The 17,245-nt window shown below is 44.5% G+C and overlaps 1 protein-coding gene across 5 annotated transcripts in view; it reads right to left on the bottom strand.

Moving 5' to 3' along the window:
* Nucleotides 1-17,245, bottom strand: part of SBNO2 (strawberry notch homolog 2) — a 174,324-nt gene that overhangs the window by 88,043 nt on the left and 69,036 nt on the right. The window contains exon 1 of one of the 5 annotated variants that reach the window (XM_058163533.1): nt 3,745-4,065. The exons of the other annotated variants lie outside the window; for them this stretch is intronic. Within the exon in view, the coding sequence (XP_058019516.1) occupies nt 3,745-3,789 (45 nt within the window). The 5' untranslated portion in view covers nt 3,790-4,065. Of the gene's footprint in view, nt 1-3,744; nt 4,066-17,245 lie in introns of those variants that run through there. 5 annotated transcript variants of the gene reach the window in all.

The raw sequence follows: 17,245 nt of genomic DNA, 5'->3' as shown, positions 1-17,245 counted from the left end.
ATGGTTATGAATGATGTATACAGGTAGTCCTTAACTTACAACTATTTATTTTGGGACTGAAGTTACAACAGCACTGGAAAAAAGGGACTTATGACCGTTTTTCACACTTAACAATCATTTGCAGCATCTCTTATGGTCACATGGTTAAAATCTGAACGCTTGGCAACTGCCACATATTTACGACGGTTGCAGCCTTCCTGGGTCACGCGATCCCCTTTTGCGCCCTGCAGAGTCAGTGGGGAAGCCACTTCACAACCACGTTACCGACTTAATAGCTGCACTAATTCATTTAATGATGATGATGATGATGATGATGATGATTATTTATTATATTTGTATACCGCCCATCTCCCGAAGGACTCAGGGCGGTTCACAGCCAAAAAACAACAGAAAAACATATAATACATATAAACAGCTAAAAGAATAGACAGTTAAATTCAATTGATGCCCTAAAACTTTTAAATACAAATTTAAAACCTCATTTAAACCCCTTTTATTAAAAATCCCAATTTAAAAACTACGTTCAAGCTAGTCCTGCTCTTCGAAATAGTAACGTCTTCAGCTCGCGGCGGAAGGACCTGAGATTGGGGAGTTGACGAAGCCCCCGAGGGAGCTCGTTCCAGAGGGTAGGGGCCCCCACAGAGAAGGCCCTCCCCCTAGAGGTCGCCAGCCGACTTTGTTTAGCTGACGGTATCCGGAGGAGGCCCTCTCTGTGAGAGCGCACTGGTCGGTGAGAGGCTAATGGTGGCAGTAGGCGGTCCCGTAAATATCCCGGCCCTAGGCCATGGAGCGTTTTAAAGGTGATAACAAGTACCTTGAAGTGAACCCGGAAGACCACCGGGAGCCAGTGCAGACTACGCAGGAGGGGTGTTACATAGGAGCCACAAGGTGCTCCCTCTATCACCCGCGCAGTCGCATTCTGGACCAGTTGGAGTCTCCGGGTACCCTTCAAGGGGAGCCCCATGTAGAGAGCATTGCAGTAGTCCATTACGATGGCAAGAAAGGTGGTAGAAGGAGGCAAAATTCACGGAACCAGTGTCTCGCTTGGCTACAGAAACTTTGGGATCAATTCCGGTTGTAAGCCGAGGACTATCTGTCATATGGGCGGGATAAATAAATAATAAACCAACAAACAAATAGATCAGTCTCCTGTCATAAGGGTGGAATCAATCAATCAATCCAATATCAATCCCATTGGTTTTTAAGATGCCAGTGAGGTAGAAAGCCCTACATACTGTATACTCCATTGCAGGGGTCTCCAACCTTGGCAACTTTAAGACTTGTGGACTTCAACTCCCAGAGTTCCTCAGCCAGCAATTCTGGGAGTTAAAGTCCACAAGTCTTAAAGCTGCCAAGGTTGGAGATCCCTGCTCCGTTGCATGTAATCCGTGAGCTGCAAGGAAGTCACATCAAAAGCATCCTAAGAATGAATTCACATGGAATTCACCCTCCTTGGCACTGCTTTCCAAGAACAAAGCGGTCGCTAGTCACATCAAAAACAAAAACCAGATAGATGCCCCAGGTTGAAAAAACAGAACTAGGAGGAAAATTCAGGGAAGGGAGCATTTTGGGGAAGTGGGGAAAAGGGGTCGTGTTTTAAATCCTTCCTTGAAAAGTGCTGCCTGGCTGCTCCCCGCTCCGGACAACTTCCTATTTTTTCCCATCCCAGACAGACTGCAGCCTGACAAAGCTGGAAGGAACACTGTAGAAGAAACTTGGGCCTGCCTAGTTTATGGCTAAAAAAAAAAAAAATTCAGAGGTCCATATGAAACTCAGAGGCGCTGGCTGCCGAAATCGGTGAGCAATTTGGAGACTTGTTATTAACTAGTTACTAAAAGTCACATTTCCATCCCTATTGCCAAGTCTTTTTCTTTGTGGCCGAGCCAAATGATTGAAATCCTTTTATATTAGGCGATTCTTAGCTAAAGACATTCTTTCCGATGCAAGTAGCGTATTTCACAGAGATCGGAGCCAGCACCTGTTTCAAGGGATTTTAGAAAGACGCAGGGTGGAGATTAACATTCAATAGCAAATTAGTACTTCTGGGACTGAGCTCTATTTCCAACGCGTGCTAGAAGCTTAACAATACTTGTGCGCTGCTCGTGGCCAGAAAGAAGCTTCAAGCAGCTATTAAACATAATCGCCGTTATCCTGTTAATTATGTAGATCTCCAGGGAACAAAAAAATAAATAAAAATGAAGTATGCCTTTTGATCGTGCCTTTCTCCTCCTCCTCCTCCTCCAGATCAAAGCAATTTAAGCCCTGCGTCATTTTAATAGAAATTGAATCAAAGTTAGCCTAAATTAAGAGGAGCGGCTTCTCTGCTCAATTTTCTTTTTAATCTGCTTTCTCTAAACCATCTTTAACGCTTCTAACTGGAAGAAGAGAATCATTCACCAACTAATTCATCTGCTTTTGTTTGACGCTGTTTATTTATTTATTTTTAACAAAAAGAGAGGCCTTCCAAGTGATGCTTTAACTCTTAACTTTTTCTTCATCACTGACCCCTTTTAAATACCTTCTGTGGTCACAGAACCCCAAGACTTAACTCAAAATTTAAAGCACCGGAATTAACAAACAATTTGCGAACCTCCTGTGACATTGCACCCCCTCCACCCCACCCCACGGATCAGCAGACCCCAAATTGAGAACCACTGCTTTAACTAAGTATTTCGAGATCAAGATCCTTCTGTCCAATTTTTAGAATTCTCATCCTTTTTATCCAATGCATGCAGCAAGCGATCCTATTTTATTCCCACAGCAGTCTTGTAAGGTGGACCAGGCTAAGAGCTAGGGATAAAACAAGAATTGGCATCCAGTTATTTTATGACACCCAACTGTACGATATGTCACTAGGGTTTTGCATGATTTCAGTCGGAGTTTTGGCATGAACATATACCTGAAATGGTGCTCTAGATCTAAGCACACCCCGTTAATCTAGAGCAGCAACGAAGGGAATTAAAAGGAGAATAATTTATTGGCATCACACCTTTCGTTCACTGATGGCATGCAAAGAGAAATATAAAAAATGTAGCAACTGTTTAGCAACTGATCCGAATATATACCGATTTTATATAGGCAAGAGTTTTAAAGAAAGGCAAACCGAAGTTGAAGGTATTTTTACGACCTTTGTCACTTGAAATCATTCCAATTTCCTGGCTAAGCTTCCTCCTCTACCTATCACACATGGAAGAACTGCAATTTTGGGGAGAAGACCTTATCTAAATCCAGGAAAGTCAGAGAAGCAAACAACCAGCAAGCATGCTTTCTTTCGTGCCCTTTCTCCGATGCAGAGTTTCCCTTAGTAATCCTAGCTTTGGGGGGGAAAAAATATTTCAGAAAACAAACTAACCTTGCTGGTTTCCTGGCTTAACTTTTTCTGGACCAAAAAGCCCTGTTCTTCTCTGAGACTTTCTTTAAAACCACTGGCAAAAAAACAACAAATCCTTTGCAGAAAACTCTCCCTTGTCTTTTCCTGAGAACATTTGAACGTCGACGCCTCTTCTGCAGAGCATCGGAGACCTTGGCCATGGCAAGGCAGCCCAACCTGCCATTTGTCAAGGAAACGCAGTGAATGGAGAATTCAGAGCTTCACCACCTGCCCACTACTCCCTCCGTTTCCCCTCCAACCTACCCCTCTTCTAAGGAAAAGACCAAAAAAAACCCAAAACCAAAACCCACATGTGCGCACACACATCCACGAACAGCCTTCTTCCTTCCACAGGGAAGTTCGGGGAAAATTACCTTGAAGAGCGAAGCGTACTTGAGCCAAAACTGCACCTGGGACATGTTAAGCCGGCATGCAACGAAAACCGACGCAGCAGGCTGGACTCCGGCAAAGTGGCTAAGCGGACGTTTCCTACCGTGAAGGCTGGCAAAGCTAGACTCATGACAGCTCGCGTGTCAGGGTCCAGCCCCAAAAGACCCACGGAGCTGGAAGATCTGACATGAACTTCGAAATAAAAAAGAGAGAGAAGACACGCCAAGAATGGAATCTTAGGAGGGAGACGGAGAAGGAGATGGTGGCAGTGATGGAGGAGGAGGAGGAGGAGGAGGAGGAGGAGGAGGAGGAGGAGGAGGAGGAGGAGGAGGAGGAGGAGGAGGAGGAGGAGAATCTAATGTCAAGCAAGGCTGGGAGAAAGCCGGTTGTTCTCTCTCTTCCCCCCCCACAATCACCACTAAAAGAGAGACAGAGAAAGAGAGAGAGAGAAAAAAAGTGAATTCTCTGCTGGTAGTGATTGGTTTAGTCATCAAGGGGCCGGGCGCTTTCTTCCTCTAAAAGCCCTGCCCGCCTGATTTTCAGGAAATAAAGCTTGCTTGGTAAGTCAGTGAAATTACTGGCAATGAGCACAGAATTACTGTACTGCTGTGTAATTTAAACCACAGAGCCGCTGTAAACACGGCAGATATGCACCCAAGGGCTGGAATTAAAAATAATAATTTTTTTTTTTAAAAAAGACAAAGTTTGTCCCCTTCTCCACCAGCTCCAATCTCAGCTGCTGCCTCTTTTATCCCTTTGCCATAAGACTCTGGAGTTCTTGGCTTCCTAAAATTCGGGTTTTCCTCCCCCACCCTTCCTTTATTTGCTTCAGACGTTTCCCCACCACCACCCCAGCAAACTATAGCATCAAAGGTTAAAATTAGAAGGGTCACGAGGCTTGCCGAAAAGCTGACCGAAAGAGAAACCAGCCTAAAAAAAAAACAAAACCCACAAGGTGCAGAATTCAAAACCGTGTCACATGAAGCTAGGAGTCCCTCGCACCTGGACCCAGAAGGGAGCTAGCTGCGTGCCCTGACCTGAACTAACCTGCGTCTGAGTCCTCGGTGAACCTAAAGCGGAACAAAGGAACTTTAAAAAAAAAGAAAGAAAAAAGTGCAGAGTTAGCGATTAATGGTTCCAATAACTGCAGAAGAGAAATGATGGGGTGTCATTTGCATGAACCACCAACGTGTACAAACAAATAGCTCTGCCTTGGCAACTGGGGACTTCAATTCCCAGAATTCCCAGCCAGTAAGGCTGACTAGGGAATTCTGGGAGTTGAAGTTCCCCAGGTCTCGAAGTTGCTAAGGTTGAATTGTTGTGCTCTAAACCAGGGGTCTCCAACCTTGGCAACTTTAAGACTTGTGGACTTCAACTCCCAGAGTTTCTCAGCCAGCAAAGCAGTATATTTTTTCAAGATATAAGTCAAATTTATTTAGATTTCTAGTGAACTACAAGTTCTTAAGCTCAGGCGCCGGAGTTGAATATGATCTCCACCATTTTGGGAATAACTCCAGAGACCTGCAGTTCTGGTTTTTAATCAAACAAAAGAAGAAAATCGAGCATGTTACCATACTGGCTGCAGATAGTCCTCAACTTATGACCAACAATTGAGCCCAACATTTCTGTTGGCAAATGCAATATTTGTTAATTTGCCCCATTTTACCACCTGACTTGCCACCGTTGTTAAGTGAATCACTGCAGATGTTAGTAACAAGGCTGTTACATGAATCTGGCTTCCCCACTGACTTTGCTCGCCAGAAGATCACATGACCCCCGGGGACACTGCAACCGTCGTAAGGACGAGTCAGTTGCCAAGCGTTCGCATTCTGATCCTGTGACCAAGAGGATGCTACGTCGCAAATGTGAAAAAGAGTCTTTTTTCAGTAACTTTGAACGGTCACTAAATGAACTGTTGTAAGTCAAGGACTACCCCGCATATTTTCCTTGGAATTTCATTTAACAATACAGGAAAATAATTTAAATAACTTATTCTGCCTGGGGTCCTATTTGCTTTGGGGGCATATACAGGGCATTGCGTAATCTTGGCACAAGATCAACTTCCCTCATAAAAAAGGAGCTTGTAAAAGCAGGATTACCTCTGCTGTGCTTAAAGTCGAAAAGCCATCGGCTATAATCAAAGAGTACATTTTTTTTAAAAAAAACTTTTACAAAAATGTTAGGATCTTTACAAAAGGGCTGTTTTGAGTTCCTTGCCTACTCCATGGCACTTTGGATGCAAAACTATCAGTATATTTGCAATATTTTTGAACCGGGATAGAAAAATTCCTGCACGGACAAATTATTGGATTGGGTATAAATTGCTCTTGTTTGGAGAGGGTGCAAAATACCAACACCCTACATTCAATGCTGGATTTATTTCCACTTATAAACAGGAAGTTACCTCAATGTGGTATCCTCCAGATTTCATAGAATCAGAGGAGGGACCTAAGAGGCCATCAAGTCCAACCCCCCTATCACAAGCTTTCTCAACCTTGAAGATGGGTGAACTCCCAGAATTGTCCCGCCAGCAAGCTGGCTGGAGAATTCTGGAAATCAAAGCCCTTCCCCCTCTTCAAGTTGTCAATATAGAGAAATACTGCCCTGCACCAACCTCAAACAGATTATGATCCAGCATCTCTTTGAAAAGCTCCAGTAAAGAGCCACTTCTGAACTTTGTGCTTGAAGTGGAAAGGAGTGAAACTTCCGTTTTAGGTTTTACCGAGTAGATTGATAAATCTTTACAAAAATGGCTGGTTCATATTCTATCTAGACCCATTCCAGTCCGGCTTCCGGCCCGGATATAGTACGGAGACAGCTTTGGTCGCGTTGGTGGATGATCTCTGGAGGGCCAGAGACAGGGGTTGTTCCTCTGCCCTGGTCCTATTAGATCTCTCAGCGGCTTTTGATACCATCTACCATCGACCATGGTATCTTGCTGCACCGGGGAGTTTGGGAATGGGAGGCACCATTTATCGGTGGTTCTCCTCCTATCTCTCTGACCGGTCGCAGACGGTGTTGACAGGGGGGCAGAGATCGACCGCGAGGTGCCTCACTTGTGGGGTGCCGCAGGGGTCAATTCTCTCGCCTCTCCTGTTCAACATCTATATGAAGCCGTTGGGTTAGATCATCAGTGGCTTTGGGGTGAGGTACCAACTGTACGCTGACAATACGCAGCTGTACTTTTCCATCCCAGGCCACCCCAACGAAGCTATCGATGTACTGTCCCGCTGCCTGGAGGCCATACGGGTCTGGATGGGGAGAAACAGGCTCAAGCTCAATCCCTCCAAGACGGAGTGGCTGTGGATGCCGGCACCCCGGTACAGTCAGCTGCAGCCACAGCTGACTGTTGGGGGCGAATCACTGGCCCCAATGGAAAGGGTGCGCAACTTAGGTGTTCTCCTGGATGGACGGCTGTCATTTGAAGATCACTTGACAGCCGTCTCCAGGAGAGCTTTTTACCTGGTTCACCTGGTCCGCCAGTTGCGCCCCTTCCTTGACCGGGGTGCCCTATGCATGATCACTCACGCTCTTGTTACCTCTCGCTTGGATTATTGCAATGCTCTCTACATGGGGCTCCCCTTGAAGTGCACCCGGAGGCTCCAGTTAGTTCAGAATGCAGCTGCGTGGGTGATAGAGGGAGCCGCACGCGGCTCCCATGTAACACCACTCCTGCGCAGACTGCACTGGCTGCCTGTGGTCTTTTGGGTGCACTTTAAGGTTTTGGTTATTACCTTTAAAGCGCTCCATAGCTTAGGGCCCGGGTACTTACGGGACCGCCTACTGCTACCACATGCCTCCCATCGACCCGTACACTCACACAGAGAGGGACTTCTCAGGGTGCCGTCCACCAAGCAATGTCGGCTGGCGGCCCCCAGGGGAAGGTCCTTCTCTGTGGGGGCTCCTACCCTCTGGAACGAACTTCCCCCTAGCTTGCGTCAATTGCCTGACCTCCGGACCTTTCGCCGCGAGCTGAAGACGTATTTGTTTATTCGTGCGGGACTGGCTTAGGAATTTTAAATTTTAATATTTTAATAGGGATTGAATTTTAATTTATATTTAATATAAATTTTAGGGGTTTTTAGGTCTAAATGTTTTAAATTTTTGCCAATCATATAATAAGTTTTTTAATTTCTGTTTTAGTTGTAAATTGTCATTGTTTTTATATTAGCTGTGAACCGCCCTGAGTCCTTCGGGAGAAGGGCGGTATAAAAATCTAATAAATAATAATAATAATATTATTATGAAAAAGCAAAAAAAAAAAGTTGTGATTTGATGTAAATGCCTTATTTTACGGCAACAGAGAGAGTCGGAAGTCGATGTTTTCTTTTCTTTCTTTCTTTCTTTTCCTTATCCTTCCTCATCTCTCTTCCCCCTTTTCCTCCCCACTGCTTTTCTATTTACTTTTGTATTTTGCATTTTACAGTATTTTGTAACTCAATTAGATGTTAAACTGCGGAAAAAAGAAAAGCTCCAGTAAAGGGGAAGAAGCCACTCCAAGCGGTAACACGTTCCACTAATGAACAGCTCTTCCGGTCAAGTTCCTCCTAATGTCTAATCCAGTGTTTACTTAACTTTAGCAACTTTTAAGTTTTTTTTAATTTTTTTTATTTACATTTATATCCCGCCCTTCTCCGAAGACTCAGGGCGGCTTACAGTGTGTAAGGCAATAGTCTCATTCTATTTGTATATTTACAAAGTCAACTTATTGCCCCCAACAATCTGGGTCCTCATTTTACCTACCTTATAAAGGATGGAAGGCTGAGTCAACCTCGGGCCGGGCTTGAACCTGCAGTAATTGCAGGCTGCTGTGTTCTAATAACAGGCTTCTTACCAGCCTGAGCTATTACGGCCCAGTAAGTTGCATGGACTTCAATTCCCAGCATTCCCTGTAACTCAGCAAACTTTCCCACATCTGAATTAAAGCAAAGGGGGAATTAGAGGTAACCCAAAAAAGTCTCCGCTGAGGCCCAAACTATTATAGGTTTGAAGGCCAATCCATGCTCGGCTTGCCAGTTCCGGCAAATTTTGGGGTGGGATTGACTCACAATTGCCACTGTAACTTTGAACGGTCGCTAAATGAACTGTTGTAAGTCAAGGATTACCTGTGTGTCCTCATGATAAATACAATTTGACAACAGCACTACAGGTAATCCACAATTTACAATAGTTCATTTAGTGACCATACAAAGTTACGACATTAAAAAAAGGGACTTATGACCCTTTTCTCACATTTATGACCATTGCAGCATCCCCATAATCACTTGATCAAAATTCAGACGCTTGGCCACTGACTCATATTTATGACGGTTGTGGTCTCCCGGGGTCCTGTGATCACTTTTTGCAGCTTTTTGATGGGAAAGCGAATGGGGAAGCCAGATTCACTTAATAACCGTGTTACTAACTTTAAAAACTGCAGGGATGCACTTAACAACGTGGCAAGAAAGGTCGTAAAATGGGCCAAAGCTCACTTAACAAATGTCTCACTTAGTGAAAGAAATTTGGGTCTTGCAAGTCGAGGACTACATATAATTATGGATTAATAGCTAACATCCTGCCTAAATCTATCTTGAGAAAATGTGTTTTGGGGTCTTTTTTTTTTTTTTTACATTTATATCCCACCCTTCTCCGAAGACTCAGGGCGGCTTACATTGTGTAAGGCAATAGTCTCATTCTATTTGTATATTTACAAAGTCAACTTATTGCCCCCCCAACAATCTGGGTCCTCATTTTACCTACCTTATAAAGGATGGAAGGCTGAGTCAACCCTGGGCCTGGTGGGACTAGAACCTGCAGTAATTGCAGGCAGCTGTGTTTAATAACAGGCTTCTTACAGCCTGAGCCACACCGTGGCATTAGCATTTACAACCTATATAAGGTTGAAATTTGGTAGTTGGAGAAGAAAGAAAGGAAGGAAGGAAGGAAGGAAGGAAGGAAGGAAGGAAGGAAGGAAGGAAGGAAGGAAGGAAGGAAGGAAGGAAGGAAGGAAGGAAGGAAATTTGGCACTGAAAACATGGTGAAGGCCATACTGCTCAGTTCAGAGAGGGTAGGACATCTTTGGGCATACATAAAAATAGCAATTCTTAATTTAATTGAATTAATTCTAATTTAAAAGTTCAGGAGAGAACCCCTGAATCTGATCAATGGAAGGAGAGGTGGTAAGGAACATCTTTTCTTGAAAATCCTGGCTCCGACATCTGACTTGAATCATTCAGGGGTAAGAAACCCACTGTAGATGTTCTCAGAAGCCCTCCGCCACCAATGCTCACACCTCTTCCCATAACCAACCACAGTCATGACTACCCCTAGGAGCAGCATGGGGTTTTTGGCCAGCAAGAGTTATCTGTATGTTCTTGTGCTATGTTTGCAAAATAACTTATGATTCAGAAAGCAATTTTGCAGCAAAGGCAGCTGCCAGCTAGGAGTTGAATCTGAGCAAGACAGTGGGAGTCAGGATCCTCACAGGTGTTTTTAAGCTAGAACAGATAATCCTCAATTTATAACAGTTTTCATTTAGTGATTATTTCAAAGATACGTCATCACCAAAAAGTAACTTATGACCGTTTCTCACAATTATGACCGTTGCAGCGGCCCCCTGGTCATGTGATCAAAATTCAAACGCTTGGCAAATGACTCATACTTATGACGGTTGCAGTGTTCCAGGGTCATGTGATCCCACTTCTGACAAGCAAAGTCAATGGGGAAGCCAGGTTCACTTAACAACCGTGTTATTAATTTCACAACTGCAGCGGTTCGCTGAACAACCGTGGCAAGACCCCGAGGTGCTTTTTCCAAGAGGCAATTTGGACTTTCTTGGCTTTTCTTTGAAGACATTTCGCTTCTCCTCCGAGAAGCTTCTTCAAAACTTCTTCTTCAACTCTTGAAAAAGCACCTGCGGGACAACCATTGATTGATTTTAATATTGTGGGGTTTTAAATAGGGGTTTTATTCTATTTTTGTAATTTTCTTAATTAATATTTTTAACCTACAGCGATCAAATTAGATTTTTAAACTGGATATTGTATTTGAAATTTTTGGATTATTGGTGTTTTATCTGCTGTACACCGCCCTGAGTCTTCGGAGAAGGGCGGTATAAAAATTTGAAAAATAAATAAATAAAATAAATAAATAAACCATGACCTGGTTGGCTGAGAATTGCCATCGACAACTGCGGCAAGAAAGATTGTAAAATGTGGCAAAAGCCACTTAACAGATTTCTCACTTGGCACTTGGCAACAGAAGTTGTTGGGCTCAATGGTGGTCGTAGAATGAGGACTACCTGCATTGTCAAAAATGGGACAAAAGTGAAGAGAATTTGCATTAGGAAGCGTGAGGGAATCTGCCTCAGAAAAATGGAGGGAACTGGCCCAGTTTTGGCAAATAGGCTTAGCAAATCCCCAAAATGCAGGGGGAGAGTGGTTTCCCTATTTAGTTCTTACTCTGACTTAGATAAATAAATGCAGGTAGTTCTTGACTTACACCCATTCGTTTAGCGACCGCTCGAAGTTACGAAAGCACTGAAAAAAGTGACTTGTGACCATTTTTCACACTTATGACCATGGGGGATGCTCACGTGATCAAAATTTGGACGCCTGGCAACTGGCATGTATTTAGGATGGTTGCAGTGTTCCTGGGGTCATGCGATCCCCTATTGTGACCTTCTCACAAGCAAAGTCAAAGGGGAAGTCAGATTCACTTAACAGCCGTGTTATTCATTTAACAATTGCAGTGACTCACTTAACAACTGTGGCAAGAAAGGTCATAAGACGGGGCAAAATTCACTGAACAACTTAACACAATTCACTCAGCAATGGAAATCTTGGGCTCAATTGTGGTTGTAAATCGAAAGACGATCTGTTAAGGCCAAATTTATCTCAACCAACAAAATTTACAGCTGAAATTTACGTGTGTCTGGGGATTTAATCATCATCGCACAAAACAGACCTGGTCAAAAATAAAGCGATGACAATCACGAACATTGTGCCAATTTTAGCATACCAGCTAACAATGAAAATAACGTTGGGGTCAGGTGGAAGAGACCCCTCCCGAACCCCCCAAAAAAGGGAGACAAGAACAATCAGTAGGCGATATAACAACAACATCAGCTTTCTCTGCCTGGCATCGGACGAAGGCCGCTTCCAATCCCCTTCCGGCTGCACAGCTACTGGTGGGGATGATGGGATTGGAAGTCCAGTTCTTGCCAGCTTTTGACCACGCAAGATAGAAACTGGCAGAGTATATTTGTATACTCTGTATATTTCTGACTGAGTATATTTCTCAGTCATCCAGGTCATGGTTGTCCCAAAGGTGCTTTTTCAAGAGGCAACTGGACTTTCTGGTTATTCTTTGAAGACGTTTCGCTTCTGATCCAAGAAGCTTCTTCGGCGCTGACTGGATAGTGGGGAATGGAAGGATTTATGCTCCATGACCAGCTGTCTGCATGGAATATAAATCCTTTCCATTCCCCACTATTCCCGAGAGCTGAGGAAGCTTCTCGGATGAGAAGCGAAACGTCTTCAAATAAAAAACAGAAAGTCAAGTTGCCTCTTGAAAAAAGCACCTTTGGGATATATTTGATCAGGTTAGGGAAGAGTAAGCCAGAGCACTCTTAGTGGGAGGAAAAATGATCAATTCAGCAAACCGCCAGGCTAAAAAGAGAGAGATAATACTGAGCATTAATAGCAAAATGAGAATGTCAGATTCCCAGAAAAGACCTTGTAAAATCAGGGGGGTGGTGGAAAAATCCACAGTCGTCACATCTTAAGTTTCTCCAATAAGGTAACTAATCAAGGAGAGAAGCAACCTAGAACTAAGAAGAAATTTCCTGACAGTTAGAACAATTTATCAGTGGGACCAGCCTCTAGAAGTTGCGAATGCTCCAACACTGGAGGTTTTAAAGAAGAGATTGGGCAACCATGTGGCTGAAATGATATAGGGCCTCCTGCCTGAGCAGGGGGTTGGACTAGAAGACCTCCGAGGTCCCTCCCAACTCTTGTTATTCTGTCTGTCTGTTATTTTGGCCACTGAAGGTGTGTACTTCAAATCCTAGAACTTTTCAACCAGCATGGCTTACTGAGGAATTCTGGGAATTTGGGAATTTGAAGTCCAGGCATTTTAAAGTGGCCATACTTGAAAAACATTGGTTCAACCCATCTGGAGGTCAACATTTCTGAAAGGTTAAGAAATTTACAAGCAGGATCTAAGCAAGGCAGCACAAATACACCGCCCCACCCCCGTCCCCCCCAGTCTACTCACTACAGGGTTACGGGAAACCATAGCTTGTTTGTCCGTGATTGCATCAGCCAATTGCATAGGTCACTTTTGAAGAGTCAGGTTCCTGTTTGTCAGATCACAACACTGGAGAAACATACTCTAACCTTCTAAGAGACCCCAGCTCTACCCAGACAGAAGCTTACAGACCAAAAAAGAAAACTTCCAATTTTGAATTGTCCACCCCCATGCATTCGAGATCAGAGGTCTTCAAACTTGGCAGCTTTAAGACTTGTGGACTTCAACTTCCAGAATTCTCCTGCCAGCATAGCTTGGCGGTCTTAAAGCTGCCAAGTTTGAAGACCTCTGTTCTAGATGAAAGGACAATGCTTGATGATGGATCATACAGGAGAGCAAAGAAATGAGCATCCATTTTTTAAATTATTATTTTGTTCTTATTGTGTATAGGTTTTGTAAAAAAACTTTTTTTATCTTTTTAATATTGTAAATTGCCCAGAGGGATCTTGTTGTAAGACGGGCGGTCAAGGTATTTAATAAAATAAAATAAAATAATTAATAAATAAATAAAATATTCCAGAGGACAGGATGAGAAGTAAAAAATCTGGAAAACTGTAGGGATTTCTTTAGAGATGGGTTGTGGTTCATACATAGATAGATAGATAGATAGATAGATAGATAGATAGATAGATAGATAGATAGATAGATAGACAGACAGATAGATAGATAGATGGATGGATCTTTATCTTTGTAATATACATTCAGACTGCCAGTTTGGTCTAGTTACTATAGTTAAGGCACCAGGCTACAAAGCAAGAAAATTGTGAGTTCTGGTCCCACTTTAGCCGTGAAAGCTGTTGTGGTCCATCAGCAGCCTGCAGAGCTAGCAGAGGAGTTGGACAGTGAGGAGGCTGGGGAGGACAATGGGCCAGTCCTGGAGTCAGGCAAGGCCCGGACGAGGGTTTTGTGTCGGAGACAGAGATGGGCCAGGGCCATCTGGGAGAGATGTGCTAATTCCGGAGCCCCCAGAGGCAGACAGCAGAGAGGCAGAGGAACAGGAGGAGCCTGTTCCTAGTGCACACATGCGAAGAGCTGCCAGAAGGGAAGAGAAGCTAAAGCAAAAAGGACGACTCAGGAGTAAGGCCAGGAGATGATTGGCCCCTCCCATAAGGCTTAAAAGAGCAGCAATGGTTCTTGGGCTCTTTTTAGGAAAGCAACGTTGCTACAATTGTTTCTAGTCAGGGTCTCTTGTTTCTGAACTTCCTGGGGCTTTGCCAAGAAAAGCTTTTGGCAGGGTGCCAAAGAAGACAAAGGTTTGTGATAAGGCCAAAGGACTTTTTCTGAAAGATTTGTTTTGGAATTAATTTGGACTAAGCTGAGAATGAAATAATTCTCAGCTGTTCTAATACAATATGTTTGTTTAGGACTGATTGCGTCTGGTAATAACTGCTTGGGCCTAGGTCAGAGCAAAAGCTGGCTGGGGGACTTTGGGCCAATCGACAGGAGACGGTGAGTTCTAGTCCCATTTTAGGCTTAAAAGCCAGCTGGGTGATTTTTGGGTAACTCACCAGGGGACAGGACGAAAGCACAAAAACTGACCGGGGGTGTTTGCACAAATCACCCAGAGAAGGCAAGTTCCAGTCCTGCCTTAGGGATGAAAGCTGGCTAGATATGTTTGGCCCAATCACCAGGAGATGGTGAGTTCTAATCTCACCTTAGGAGTGAAAGCTGGCTGGTTGATTTGGGAACGATCACTCTCTCCCAGCCCGACCCACCTCACAGGATTGTGGTTGTGGGGAAAAAGAGGAGGAAGAAAGAATGTTATGTATATTCGCCGCCTTGAGTTACTTATACATTAATAAAGGCGAGGTAAAAATAAACAATAAATAAAAGGCAATCCAAATCCATAACATATCTAGATCCTGGCCTGTCTTTTCATATCCGTGCCAGACAGTATGAAATAGATGAAACAAGATAGGGTAAGAGCACACATGCATATTAGAACATTTATGATAGGGGTGTAAAATTCAAGGCCTGTGGGCCGGATCTGGCCTGCAGGGTGCTTAGATCTGGCCCGCAGAACAAGTCAAGGACCGGCCCGCGGTACCTCTGCCAGCAAAAACGGAGCTCCGTTTTCACTGGCAGAGGGTTGCAGGAGGCTGTCGCAGCTGAAAACGGAGCTCGGGAGCTGTCGTGTCCCACTCCTCCGCTGACGGCCGGGTCAGGGAAATCCGAATCAGGCGTGCCTCTGCAGCTCTGCCAAAGTCCTAGCAAAGTCCTCAAGGCAGGCAGGAGACCAGAAAGTGACTTCAGCAAGATATGTTTAGACTTTGCCTGACTCAGAGAATGCCAGAAAGCAGATCCTTTATATTGGCCATGGGGTGTGGCTCCATGACTCAGCACTTATCCAGGCCTGCCCCTCCCTTCCTTCTGTCGCCGCCGCCTATCAATTCTTCTGAAGCGAGGGTCACTCCAGTCGGCAGCTGTTGGTAATTGACCTCCCTCAGGCTCACATGCTGTGGGGGAGGGGGAGGGGTCTAGTTGCTCTGTTTGCCTGGGCATGGAGCCAGGGCTGGGGGCTGAAGGTGCTTCCTCCTCCTCAGCCTGTCTGGGCATGGAGCCAGGGCTGGGGCCGGGAGGCATACTAGGACATTCCTCAGCATTCAGAAGCAGATAAGAAGGCCCCGGCTGCGGTGAGAGCGGGCAAGACACAACAGGAGCCCGTTTTTGCTGACAGAGCACTCAGGCTCCCTATCTGAGTGACATCAAGCTGGCCACGCCCCTGCTGCCCCCCCCAACACCCCTCAAGGTCAAACACAAACCTGATGCAGCCCTCAACGGAATCGAGTTTGACACCTTTGATTTATGCTATTCCTAGAATTAATGTACAGACACCCTTTCCCCCCGAAAATAAGACCCAACAGGAAAATAAGTCCTAGCATTTTTCAGGATGCTCGTAATATAAGCCCTACCCCCAAAATAAGCCCTAGTTAAGGTGGTCAGCCAGGTGGATGCATTTAGTACCCTATTTCCCCCAAAATAAGACTTAACCAGAAAATAAGCCCTAATGCGTCTTTTGGAGCAAAAATTAATATAAGACCCAGTCTTATTTTCAGGGAAATATGATAGTTCTGGTTTAGTGACTATAATTGGGATGAGCAACTTGGTCATTAAGCAAAGCAGTCACTAAATGAAACTGTGACCGTGGCTTAAGGTTTTTCTTCCACTTTCCTTTGCTTTCCTTTCCAACCTGCATAGATGATCAACGTGAGGGCTTGGTTGGAAAGTTACTTTTTCATCGTAATTGCGAATGGTTGCTACATGAGGCAGTGACTAATAATTGAGGACGTATAAATATCTGGGATTGTTGAAAAGTGGTGATTCAAGTGCCTGGGAGCAAGGAAAACTGGGCTAGCCTTCCCTGTCCTACAAGGATTATATCAGCTCTCCTGATAACGGCATAAATTGTTCAAAAGACAAGCCTTAACGGTAAGGCCTTTGTTTTCTTTGGACCGTGCCCTGATCCGCAGCTTACAATTTAGCGAGCTTTAATTGCTTCCAGGTACCGTATATACTCGAGTATAAGCCGAGTTTTTCAGCACGTTTTTTGTGCTGAAAAACGTCCCCTCAGCTTATACTCGGGTCTATACGGCTTATACTCGAGTTTGTTTTTTTTTAAGCCCCTCGGCTTATACTCGAGTATATACGGCTTATACTCGAGTTTTTTTTTTTTCTTTTTTTCACATTTTACCGGACGGCGCGGGGAAGCCCTGCCGGTGCAGTGAGAGGGCGGGGCGGGGGAGCCGCCAGCCTTCTCAGTTGAGGGAGGGAGGGTTTCCCCAACCGGTAGGTGCCTCATTTCCCACCCTCGGCTTATACTCGAGTCCCCAGTTTACCCCAGTTTTGGGGTAAAATTGGGGACCTCGGCTTATACTCGGATCGGCTTATATTCGAGTATATACGGTAATTGGTTACACACCCTCAAATCTGCCTGTTCATTCGTAAGTGTCAAAGGAAAAGACCAGTGAGATCACCACACTCCCAGTGAGAAACCTCAGACTCAAGTAAAAAGACCGATAGAAGTTATTTTTCTCTACAGGTAGTCCTTGACTTAACAACGGTTTGCTTAGCGACCCACTGATGTTTTGACAAAGCTACCCGGGGGGCAGTGACCTAAGATCCAAATTCGAACTTCCAACAGCCGCTCACATTTATGACTGTTTGCAACAACTCGCAGTCATCTAACTCTGTTGTGGC

Source organism: Ahaetulla prasina, chromosome 1 (assembly GCF_028640845.1).
Source record: "Ahaetulla prasina isolate Xishuangbanna chromosome 1, ASM2864084v1, whole genome shotgun sequence".
Lineage (NCBI taxonomy): Eukaryota > Metazoa > Chordata > Lepidosauria > Squamata > Colubridae > Ahaetulla > Ahaetulla prasina.
This window is presented reverse-complemented; position numbering and strand designations above follow the sequence as displayed.